The sequence below is a fragment of the Sorex araneus genome, chromosome 1, assembly GCF_027595985.1.
Source record: "Sorex araneus isolate mSorAra2 chromosome 1, mSorAra2.pri, whole genome shotgun sequence".
In the NCBI taxonomy this organism is placed as follows: domain Eukaryota; kingdom Metazoa; phylum Chordata; class Mammalia; order Eulipotyphla; family Soricidae; genus Sorex; species Sorex araneus.
This window is the reverse complement of record NC_073302.1, coordinates 112,045,776-112,059,193: the sequence shown is the minus strand read 5'-3', so window position 1 is coordinate 112,059,193 and position 13,418 is coordinate 112,045,776. Positions and strand designations below refer to the sequence as shown.

At 34.2% G+C, this 13,418-nt stretch overlaps 1 protein-coding gene across 6 annotated transcripts in view; it reads left to right on the top strand.

The window, feature by feature from the left end:
* CDH12 (cadherin 12) overlaps positions 1 to 13,418 on the top strand; it is a 1,011,811-nt gene that overhangs the window by 907,476 nt on the left and 90,917 nt on the right. For all 6 annotated transcript variants that reach the window (XM_055142975.1, XM_055142967.1, XM_055142951.1 and 3 more), the window contains one exon: positions 10,325 to 10,492. In XM_055142975.1, coding sequence (XP_054998950.1) covers positions 10,325 to 10,492 — 168 coding nt within the window. The remainder of the gene's footprint in view (positions 1 to 10,324; positions 10,493 to 13,418) is intronic.

The following is a 13,418-nucleotide window of genomic DNA, read 5'->3' as shown; positions in this document are numbered from 1 at the left end:
ACCTTACATATATATATGTATATATATATATCCTTATGTATTTACCATTATTTGGGGAGAGTTCTCTCACAATGCTTAGGGGGATTGTGGGCCCTTCCAAGATATATTTGTTTAAATTGGCTTGATGATCTAGTGCTAAGTTCCAAGAAATACCATTATAAAAAATTACCATTATGAGTAATCTCACAGAAACAGAAGGATATGGATGCATAGGAATATATTCATATTTAAGAAATGTAAATCTTTTTTTTTAACATCCAAGAAATAACTACTCAGAAGCAAATAAATAGAAGAAAGAGAAATGAGGAAGTATGAGAGTGGGGAAAAAGGGATGCTCAGTATTAGATTGAGCATATATTATGCATATATATATGTTTATATATATATATTGAATTGAGTACAGTGTAGGTGACTTTATGTATTAAGAGTGTGTGAGAAAAAGGGGTGAATATATAGCCATAGAGAAATTTATCTAGATTGAACAAATTCTGAAAAGTAAAATAAAACCATATAAAGATGAACTTCTGCATGTAGCACAGATCAATGATAAAATTGCTATAGGCAAATAAATGTTAGGCAAACAGTAATGAGTCAAAACTTTTATGGACTTTGTTATTTTAGTGTCAACTTCAATAAATTTGAATGTCTTTGGAGTATTTTGCAAAATAACCTTCTATTTATAACATTTTACAACTGTATATTTGTATTTTTTTTACTTCATCTTTGTTTAGAAGTAAAAGTGAAGCAATCCGGGCATAAAATATGCAATAGATTTTTTTTAAGCATTGATTTTCACTGGAGACAGAAGTCTTGGTCCTAGCAATGCCTCAGACCACTAAACAGGAAAAGAGTGGATGAGAAGGCATGTCATTAAGAGAATGATAACTAGTTCTTTATGCACAGAAACCATTAAGAAGACTTTTTGTCAAATTTATCACCTTGTGGTAGATAAGTATAAATCAAAAATCAAGGATAATTGCAATTTCTCAGAAATTGTATCCATTTGTTCCGGCCATATAGCTTCCTTGCATGGCTCCTTTTTGCTATTAATAAATAAAATTCAAGAACTAATATCTCAAATTTTCCACATTTGAGTGTACCAAAATTATTTAAAACATTTTTTAAAGGAAGAATCTCATCCAAAGTTTTTGATGGATAAATATTTATTAAGAGGTCAATATAGTCATGTGAAATTCATTTGGAATTAGAAGATAAAAGATATCTTCTTAAAAATATTGCTTTTGGAAAAATATTCTTAGCATCTTTAATTGAATGTGATGCACTTCATTATGCATTCCATGTACATCAACGCATTCTATGAAATAATCCCAGAAATAGTAATTTTCTTTCAAATGGGATAATTTGGCATTTTTTGACTAAGAATAAGAAATGACTCATGATGGGAGAGATGGTATGGTGGTATGTCATGCATACAGCTGACCCCAGTATGAGCCTGGGCACCACAAGGTCCCAGAGCAACCTTGAGCACAATGCTTGAAGCCCTCTCACCTCCATAGTGGCTGAGGTAACTCCTTGCACCACAGGGCCTGAATGCTATGTCCTCAGTTTCTCACATTCAACTGTGTCCTGTTTGACCAAGTATTGATGAGAGTGGCTGTAAGCACCCTAGCACCACCGAGAGACATCCCACACATCCCAAAATAAAGATAAGAAAACAAAAGTTAAAAATTAATTCAATTTATTTGCATTTCAAGCAGCCATGTTTCTGTCTCAGTAAGTATTGAAGACTATCTCAAATTGCTTCTAGGCCTTTTGGCTAAGATCAAGTGAAGAATATCTCATAAATATAAACCCCCACAAATCAAATGGTTTTTATAAAGTAATAAAAACATAGTTATGTTTAATTTTATAAAATGCTTCAATGTTTTATATAGGAAATATACACATATGTGTATATATGTGAGCACATATGTATATGTTAGATGCTTTCAAATAATGCCATTTTATACAGTAGAAATGCATGTACAATCTCAAAAGCATTATGTCATGAGGATTGTATTTATTTAAGTTCATGAATTCAGGACAATGAATGTTTCCTGTGACTTAGATAACATAAGGGAGCAAAGAAACATATTCTAAGAAAATATTTTAATTTGTTTTGGGTTAACTGAAGAAACAGTGTTATAAATAAATACCTATTACCTCTACCTCTTATGATTAAAAATCAATTTGGGCACAGGGTGTCCCCAGTGGTGCCCAAGTTCCAATTCCAGCAATACTCAGCCTTGTGTTGTGTGTTGATGGTTCAGTGTTAAGACTGACTACACAGTGCTGCACATATCAGTGGTTCTGGGGGCCATCTGAGCTACACCCAAAATCCTTGAGAAGCCATATAGTTCCTGGGATCAAACTTGCAGTCTTATACATGACCAGTATTGACATAGTGAGTGGAAATGTACTATAATGTACTTACATTTCCACTCACTATTTCAATGCTGATCTCAGATAAAAATATCACTGTATCACTGTCATCCCATTGTTCATTGATTTACTCGAGCATTCATCAGTAACATCTCCATTTGTCCCAGCCCTGAGATTTTCTAAGCCTTTCCTTACTCATTTTATCACAACGATTGGAGGATCTTTTCAGGGTCAGAGTAATGAGACCTGTTATTATTACTGTATTTGGCATATCGAATACGCCACAGGGAGCTTGCCAGGCTCTTCTGTGCGGGCAAGATACTCTTGGTAACTTGCCAGGCTCTCTGAGAGTAGATAGATAGATAGATAGATAGATAGATAGATAGATAGATAGATAGATAGATAGAGATATAGAAATGTACATATATACATATATATGTATATATATATATATATACATTTTCCTTTAAGATGATGTGTCCCCGGGGTCCAGAAATATGTTCACTCAAGCGTGAGGCTTGACCCAAGTATGTGGAAAGTGCCCTAGAACGTGGTGGCAGTTGGGTAGTGGAGGTCAGCTGTTGGGGGTGGGTCCCTTGGGGTGGGCAGGGCTCTCACCCGCCCCCCTCCAAGGCAGCCCTGATGCAGAGTCTGGTGGCATGGTTATTGGACCTCATTTTATGCTCCCTTCCGGGAGAAGCAGCCGTGAGTTCTGGAGGGTGGCCGATGAGGAGATTATCTGGAGCTGGCAGGAGGTGGCTAATTGGTGTGCCTCCTGGGTTGCTGGAGATCGGGGGGAAGCAGGAAGAAGATCTCTGCTCCCGGGTCTTGTTGAGCTGGGATAAAAATATATTGCTCATCATTTAGTGCTTATAGTGCATGTTGAGCCCTACCTGGAAAAACAGATTTTATATTACCTTGATGCTTTATTGTTGGTCTTGGGTCACAACCAGGGATACTTACATGTTACTCCCAGCTCTGTACTAAGAAATCTCTTGTAGAAGTGCTTGGGGGTTCATATGGGATGCGGTCATCAAACCCAGGTTGGCTACTTGCAAAGCAAGCACCTAACATGCTGTACTATTGCTCTAGACCTTACCTTAAGATATTGAAAATATGCAAGCATTATTTTTTCTATCAGGGTACCATATTAACATAAAATGTATTGTTCTGTGTTTATTCTATTTTTAAAATTACAGTTCAGTGGCATTAACTATGAGACAAGCATCAACATCTATCTTGAAGAGATTTTAATGAACATGTTTTTCTTTGTTATCCATTGTTTAAAGTAATACCTTTTTTTTCTCTTTTTCTTTTGTGTTTGCTTCATTTTGATGTTACAGCTGGCACTGATTGAGGGCTGCTAAGAGAGACATGTGGTCCTGGGGAAGAGACAAGGCTTTCTAAGCTGTAAACAGATCCTCTAGTCCTTTGAGTTATCTCCTTGGTTCCAAAACCATATATTGTATAGTGTTCTATATTGTATATTTATAAATACAGAAGATTCATGTGAAAAGAGTGAGTGGTAGTAGAGTTGTCTACAAGGAAACTATATGTGTATTTTCTTTACTATTAAGTTATACATGTTCTGTGATCTTGCTCAAGCTTCTATTTTGGTATATATATGGTAAAAGTTATTGTGAGAAATGACACTGTATCAAAACTTTTCTTTGTTTCTATTATTTTTTAGTCAGAGATTAAAATATTCAAGTTGCTGACCCAAGTGAAACCTTTCCCATATGTTGACTGGCATTTATAATTTTAGATCTTAAAAATGTGTTGGTGTTTTAAACCCCATAATGAAATTAAAACATGAGTCAGAATTTATATTTTGAGTTAACATTTTATAGTACTATATAAATATTTACAATATTCAATGGTGTGAACATTCCTTCAATATTAAATCAGAGTAGAATATTTTAACACTAAGAAAACCTAGTTTATGCATATGAAAGGTAGAACATCTTCTGACAAGGACAAAATAAAAGATTATTTATCTACACAATATTAGGCACTCCTTTAGTAATTTTTGCATTGAATTGACTGATTTGGCACAGAGAAAGACCAAAGAAACTAAATAACTGCACATAAATTGTAAAGAAATAAACATATCAGGTAGATATGTAATTATTAACATTCAACACACAATGGTGAGTTTAAACTTGTACATATATATAATTTTGTGTCACAAAAACTATGCAACCAATTGTTCTCTTGTGCTTGCACTTTCAAGAACTCTGCGAACTCTAGTTGCCTTATTTTAGAAACTGTGGAGTGCATGCTTTATAAGAGCAAGAATGAAGAATGAAAGAGAAATTCTCAGGGGGGATGTGAGACATGCCTTTAAGATATCACAGTATTGTCACGCAGGAGAAGAACTAGCTGGATATTTGCTGCTTGAGATGTAAAGTACTATCAATGACTGAGTTTCTACAGAAAGACAGTTTTGAATTTCAGATTTTTTTTAAATGTTAGGTCTTGGCTACAAATGTCCACTGAGATTATGAACTTTACATTATGAACTTTACATCACTGAAATTGTTAAAACAGATAACTACTAGTAAGTGATTATAAATCAGATTAATTGATTTGACGTTTATTTGCTACCTATGACTTGCCAGGTAATTTGGTACTTACTTCCGACTGTGGTCCTGGTTGATACCAACTTTTTCCTTAGCTGCACGCCTGTGCGGCATACTCCCTATGCTTTTGCTCTCCTAGCATGCCTGAGAAATTAGTGCCTCCCAACTAGGTCCTGCTGGGATGCTCCACCCTGTGTTGTGTCCAGATTTGCCACCTCTACTTCACTGAGGTTTCAGCACTAAAAGCTCTACTTCAGAGAGGGCTTATCTGACACAACTGTGCAAGGTACTGGATGTACTGTGCAAAGTACTCATGCCACCAATCACCATCTGAAATATTTTGTAAGCCATTTATGTTCTACACGTTTCTCCTCTTGAACACAAATCCTATAGGTGCAAATTCCATGACAGAGAACTCTAATGCAGCTGTATTAATTATCAGTTCAGATGGAAAAAATATATGCCATTCAATTGAGCAACTTGAGATGTATTATGTTGTAAGCAGACTTTAGGAAAAGCAAAAAAATTCCTATAATTGGGAAGATAACCGTTCAGTGAAAATCACCCACACACAGCCTTGAACAACAAGAATCTGAGACCAATTTTGGCCAGCCAAAAGCAGTAACAACGAGGTCCTCATTCCCCAGACCCTGAAAGAGCTCTCTATATGTCATTGGGCCACACTAGCACTTGACAGGGTTGACTAGAGACGTTACTGGCACCCATTCGAGGAAATGAATGAAAAACGGGATGACAGTGATACAGTGATTGAGTGGCCAGCAGGAGAGACAGTATGATAGAGGACAGAATGATAATGATACTTTGGTGAAGAAGATGGTGTGGTAACTTTGTACCCTGAAACTTATAAAACATTGCATTTTTGTAAACCAATAATATTTCAAAAACTAAGCTAAAGTTTTTTTTTAAAAAGTAAATGAAAAGGCAAAGTGTGTCTGAATAAGGCAGATGTAATAGGTTCGGATCTCAAGCAGTAGTTCTACGTTTATGTATTTATTTATTTTTCTGAAGGCACTAGGATTTACAAAGTTATTCTCGGATTTGAGTTTTAGGCACCAATTCTATCACCAGTGTCCACTTCCCTCTATCAACGTCTGCCTGTACATGAAAAGGTTTCACTTTAAGACTCAAGTTGATCGCATCTGATTTTGTGATTTCACCAGAGAAGACTAGGATACAACCAATACAACTATAAAATTCAGTCAACGGTCAAAAGGGTTAGGAAGGGACCATTAAGACCCAAAATCAGCAGATCGGCATTGAAGAAAAAAAAAAAGCAAACCAACCTGTGGCGATCAGCAGAGTTCCTTCACAGCTGTCTTTTCGAGATGGGGGTGGGGATTCTCCAGAGCAAGTAGCTGTCTCAACGTAGAGGGGTTTTCAGCATCTTCTCAGTGTTCAAAAGCAGTTTCCGATTTCACCGAATTCAATACCCAAATATATATCATGTTTCAGAGTTGTAATATAACTTTTATCACTGTATCACTGTCGCCCAGTTCTTCATTGATTTACTCAAGTGGGCACCAGTAACGTCTCTAATCCTCCCAGTCCTGAAGTTTTATGTGAAAATTTTAAAAAGCCAAGTTTTTTCTTAATGGGTTCTTGCCGTTTGCATATCATTTTACGTGAGTAACATATACCCCACTCTCTGCCCCTATTTTCCTTCAAAATAGTAGTGTTATCATTCTATCTCATTAATCCTTAGTTTTATTGCCACTAAAATGCTAACATAATCATATTTATTGGTTTGTTTACATTATTTGTCAGTATCATTGTGTGGCAGTATTATAGTACATTGCATTGCAGTACTATATTGCATGTAACATAATGCGTGCAATATGTAATATAATACATGCTGTGTTATAGTATTATATAACACATAATACTATAACAATGTGTAACAGTATTATATAACACAAGGTCCACGAGGAGTAAAAATGTCAGCCTCATCCTCACAACCTGTCACCTAGTGTCAATTGACCAAATGCAACCGAGAGTCGAAGAGACTTGTAAAATATTTGTTTGTTTGTTTGTTTGTTTGTTTGTTTGTTTTTGCTTTTTGGGTTACACATGGCGATGCACATGGGTTACTCCTGGCTCTGCACTCAGGAATTATCCCCTGACAGTGCTCAGGGAACCATATGGGATGCTGGGAATCAAACCCGGGTTGACTGCATGCAAGGCAAATACCTTACCTGCTGTGCTATTTCTCCAGCCCCTGAGACTTATAAAATGTGTAAGATATTTATAAGGCAAATACTACAGGCAGTGCTACTGTTCACCATTATACCTTCAATTCCAATAACAATATTAGTTAATGAAGCTAATATTTTTGAACAGTTACTTACTAGATACATTTTCTTTTTTCTCAATCCTACTATTCAATTCTCATTTCAAAAACCAGTTCATGTAAAACAGTATATTAGATAATCACATATGATGCCTTTATCCCAATCCATTTTCTTATTTTCATCTCAAACTTTTGTCATCAGAGATTTAACATAGTTTTTTGTAAAGTAGCTAAACACTAATATTAAGGGTCAGGTATAATTTTAGGCTGATTATAAAGGAATAGTGTATCCTGTTTGAGAATATTACATCATTCATGAGAATATTGATAGATTTTAATATTTAATGTCTTTGGTCATAATTTCTATTCTCATTGACAGAAATAAAATTCTAGATTTTTTTTGTTCTTGCTTTACTCAAACTATCCTGATTATAGCACTAGCACTGTCCTCCCATTGTTCATCGATTTGCTCAAGTGGGCACCAGTAACGTCTCCATTGTGAGACTTGTTACTGTTTTTGGCATATCGAATATGCCATGGGGAGCTTTCCGGGCTTTGCTGTGCAGGCAGGATACTTCTGGGTAGCTTGCCCGGCTAATCAGGTATAAGACACCCAGGTCATAACAAAATTACTTATCTGTTTAATTATGTTTTCAGGAAAACATTTAATTTCAAATGATATCAAATTAAGATTGGTGGTATCATAATTGAGTAATATGATACCATAATTGAGTAATATATATATATATTATATATAATATAAAAAAAATATTTTTTTCTTTTTTTTCATATTTTTTCTTTTTTATCTTTACTCACTGCTCACAGTCCTTAGACAAGCTACAAATATAACAAGCTCAAAGATGAAAGGCTCATGTGATTTTTAGCCTAAGACTTAAGGACCTGAATGCCACATTTTCTTTTTGTTTGCCTTCTACTCTGGAAGCAATTTGGCCCTGTCCTTTTGAATCCTTGGAGGATCACACAATGCATGTCATGTTTTTGATTGCTGAGCATTTAAAAGACAATGAGCGACCCTCTAAGTACCTTCTTTAAAAGAAACCATTTCTTTCCTCTATGGCTTAAAAAAAACAGAATATTTAAATGTTTCCTTTTCCTTTGAAACTTTTTCTGATAAGATGCTAAAGATTTCTTCAGAGCCCCTCTTTTCTTTTCTAGTTTAGAATTTCTTCCACAAAAATGGTGTTCCAAAAGAATCATGCTACCTCTCATTTGCATAGATTTTCTTTGAAATTGCATGTGTAGACCAAGAAGCAGAAGATGGGTTACCCATCAAATATAGCAGAATGGCAGAATAGTTTGTGATAATTATAATAATAACAAAAAATATTTAAGCAAGTTATTCTTTGTAAGTCTAAGAATGTTATTTGATCTTTTCCTCCAGTTATACCAAATGTTTTTTTATAAATAAATAATTTATATAAACTTTACATAACACATTTTATCTTGAGAAAATTTATTTTAGCAATGGATTGAATAAACTAATGATCATATATATCAGATATATCCATGCCTGCTCGAGCAAATCGATGAGCAACGGAATGACAGTGATCCAGTGATATATCCATGCACATGGCCATATCCATATGTTTTCATCTTGGACATTTGTATATTGAAAATGAGTGGAGTAAAGAAAGGTCTAGTTGAGCATAGTATAATATAGCATACATATGAATAAAACCCAGACATTTATGTGGAAAATATATGAATTATAAGAAGATAGAAGTTACAAATTATAAGACATATGAGATGAAGACTTGGAAACACAGTGATGAAAATATGTTAAGGTGGGACCTGAGAGATAGCACATGGGGGAGGCCCTCTCTTGCACACTGCTCACCCGGGTTCAATGCACAGCATCTCATCCTCTCTGAACACTACCAGGAATAATTTCTGACTGCAGAGCCAGGAGTAACCCCTGAACCCTGAGGGGTGTGGCATAGAAATAAAAAAATAAAAATGTCAAGTGGCTACAGGGAAACATTCCGCAGAGAATATAAATGAATTCAATTAGAAGGATGTCAGTACCAATGCACAGATAAAACAGCTGTAGCAAACATAGATTTCACTTTTTTGATAAACATTGCCTGCCAAGGGTCAGAAAAATTGCTGGAATATAGATGTAAGAATGACTAACAAAGCTACATTGGGTAAGTAGAGTGTCAAGCTCAGATAAAGCTAGGATGTGTATTCAATTGGTGATTTGGATTTTAAACTTTGTGTTGATAGTTCATACTTCTGTTACTCATATATGCATTTTATTAAAAATACAATACAAATATTAATGGGTTTGAGATAAAAAACACCTCACAATCTATCCTTAAGACCCATAGCTATGGATTGAAATTTAGTATAAAATGCATGTGTAATTTTCTTGCCACAAAGACTGCCAGATTTCAGTCATCTCACATTGAAGAAATATAAATACATATACAAATATAAATTGTTCTACACTTAGCACAGAAATTGAATAAGATATGCAAATATGCATACATGTTATTAATTATAACATTAATTTTCCATATATCAATTAATTCAGACAATTCAAATAAAAAGTGGTTCTACAAAATGTGTTCTAAATGTTTGATATTGCCAAGCCAATAAGGAATTCTAAAGACAAAATAAAATTAGTGAAGTTTGGCAAATATTCTATAGAGACATCATTCTGAGTGTAACCATATATATTTTAGTACATTAGTATATGTGTGACTCAGTATATTTTATTTTGAAGCTGCTTTCTTGTTGTTGTATAAATTATGGGTAATATGGTTATATATTGATCTTTAGAGCTGATGCTTTTTCTCTAATTTTATTTTGCGGCACCGCATAGCATTTCATTATAACACTTTTATCATATTCTATTAGATTATATCTTATATCACTGTATATCTTGGACGTTTCAGTTTTTTAATGGACTTTACTTTTTCTATTAGCATGCTTTGTTAGTGAATTTAGATTGAATTATTTTATTTTCTTGTGGCAGATTATTTATCGAAAGCATGTTTGTGATATTTATCTTTGATGCCCCATCAAGGTGTTATTAGAACAGCATTGCCAAACATGGACCGGGAAGTCAAGGAACAGTACCAAGTCCTCATTCAAGCCAAGGACATGGGCGGACAGCTGGGAGGGCTGGCTGGAACGACCATCGTGAACATCACCCTCACTGACGTCAATGACAACCCACCTCGATTCCCTAAAAGTATGTTTCCTGTTTAATTATTGCAGTTAAAAAAGTATTTTAGCAATTATATTAATCTTTCTTACTTTGGATTTTTAGGAGACACAAGACATTGGACACATTTTAGATATGTTGAAGACTTCTATCTTATAAGTCTTTCAGATAAGGAATGTTAATATTTATTTATTAGCAAATAATAAGTGCCAATAATAGAAGAATGATCTCTCTACTCTTGATTAATATGCATAATGGCTTGAAAAATGCTTCTAATCTTTAGTTACTTTCAAAACAAATGGAAACATAAAAAGTTGGATAGAATGCAAGACTCATATGTATAGCATTTATACCACCATTTCATTTGCATTGCTCTCTCTCTCTCTCTCTCTCTCTCTCTATATATATATATATATATATATCTTAAGGTATCTGCCTTCACTTTAGCAAGTATGTGGTGAATTATTTTCATAAACTTTTTTGTATCTAGTGATGTTACTATGATGTTATTTACATTTAGTCTATTTGATTTTGGTTGTGCAATGGGTGAAAATTGCTAGTTTCTATGATAATAGACTGATTCACACCTATACCTTCTCTATAACTCTCTGCTACTTACTGAAAATGAGTACTTCTCACATGTGTTACATCTAGTTTTCCTTTGCAGTGTTATATTTAACACCAATCAGTACCTGTCAATTTCAATTATATTTTAAAAGATGATTTCAGTGATCCTATGACTTAGAGTACAAAACTGAATGTTTCTATCAATAATTTTACAAGAAACTTAAATGTCATTGTCATTACATATCCATTCACGTGAACCGTTCAAAAATTCAGAAGAAAATTTTATTTTCCAATGAAGAATCTACAAAAATTTGACTAATCAAACATTTTATTGCTTAAGTTTGTGGTTCTCCTTACCTTACTACACTTATTTTTTAAGAAAAAATAAGAATATATATTTTATTATAGGATTGCTTTTAGTAGCTGACCTGAAAATCTAATCGTGAAATGTTATGAACGTATGTAGAACTCAACATGAATTATCAAATGCATGTGGCATATGACTAGTATGGAATAGAATATAATTAATAACACCTAGGTTCTTTGTGCAATCTTTCACTTACTTGATTATTAAGGCAGACATAAAGAATGTAAATAAATAACCGAAAAGCTAAGGATACAATGTGTTTGGTTCTCCAGCATAGGGCTGCAATAAAGCATATGCCCTCAGTTTATAAAACAAAAACACCATTTAAAAAATGTGACGTGTGACAGTCTAGAATTGCTCATTGAAGAGCATAGTCTGAATAATTGTGCTTTCATCAAAGGGTGGCTGTGCGACCTTAGTTCTGCTTTGTGATTTTGACATTGAATGGTGGTGTCTAGCAAGCAGAGTTATGCCTCGTTAGTGTTAATATTCTGTCTCACCAGGCTAATCAGGAGGTCCTTCAGATAAGGAACATAAAATGCAGCCAATAGAAGGATGCCAATTCTGTGGTATAGATAAAATCAGTTTCTGAATTTAGCATACATATCTTCCATCCCTCTCGGAGAGCCTCCCAAGCTACCGAGAATATCCCGCTCGTACATGGCAGAGCCTGGCAAGCTACCCATGGCGTATTCAATATGCCAAAAGCAGTAACAACAAGTCTCACAATGGAGACATTACTGGTGCCCGCTCGAGCAAAAATCAATGAAGAGTGAGACGACAGTGCTACTGACACATATATGCCATGTCTAAGGGAATGGAAAGGAAAGTGAGAGAAACTCGAGCATGTGTAAGAAACCATGATTGTATGGCTCCCCTTTCACTGAACCAAATTCTCTTCCAGACATTAACAAGGGGAAAATAAGCATGGACATGGTAGCAAAACTGTGTGGAATTAGTTCAAGGTTGAATCTGTAGATCAAGGATAACTAGAAAAGTTGCTGAGGGTTCAAGTAGTGGAACTTTCAGAGCATTTACATACTATATATATATATATATATCATAAGGAACTTGTATGAAAGGGAAATAAGATAATGAGAAAGTACCTGATAGTTTTCTGCAACTCTGATAAAATGATCTGTTTAGTGATATTAAATAACTTACCCAGGGCAAACAAAATTGTGACTTATTTTTCTCTCTGAAGTACAAATTCCTTCCTATTTAACATAACATAAGAATGAGAAGTTATTCTTATCATTCACCTGCCACTGTAAAACCATATTTTTAGAACACATCTGCAAGAAAGTTACAACATGACATGTTGAATTGTCACTATTCATAAACAGAAAAATGAGGAGGCAAAAGATATGTAGCAAGTAGATTGCTGTGATCAAATTACTTTCTGATTTTGTTACATGCATATTTGAACTATATTCTGAAACTATAATAGATGAGAGATATTTTTGAATCATGAGATAGAAAAAGGATTTTACATTTTGCATGAATAAAAAATCAGTCTCCTTGAAATTTTACATGCCTTTTTGTCAAAACCCTTTTTCTTTCTTTTTCTTTTTTTTTTCTCACTGTGCTGTCATTTTGAATTACATACTTCAGAAGAAAAGACAGAATACATTTATAAGCAGAAAAATAATTCTCTTCAAGAAGACATTGCTACTTTTCTGGGATATTTCTCCTGGAAAGGAATTAAACTGCATAAATGTTATAAAATCACTCCCCCTAAATTAACAGTCACTTGATGCAAAAGTAAAATATATAAGTACATGTGTATAAACTTAGTTTTAAAAATTTCTAACTATATGTGTACAAATAAATTCACACAAACTTTGCAAGTATTCCCTGAAACTCACTATATTTGTTTATAAACTGTTAAGTAAATATGTTTAAAATAAACAACCTCTGGATGAACTTAGATGAAAAAATTGAAATGTATGCTCTGAACCATACAAGGATAATTTACTGTTCTATTGTTCTATTTTTGCACAACAAATCATTAATAAA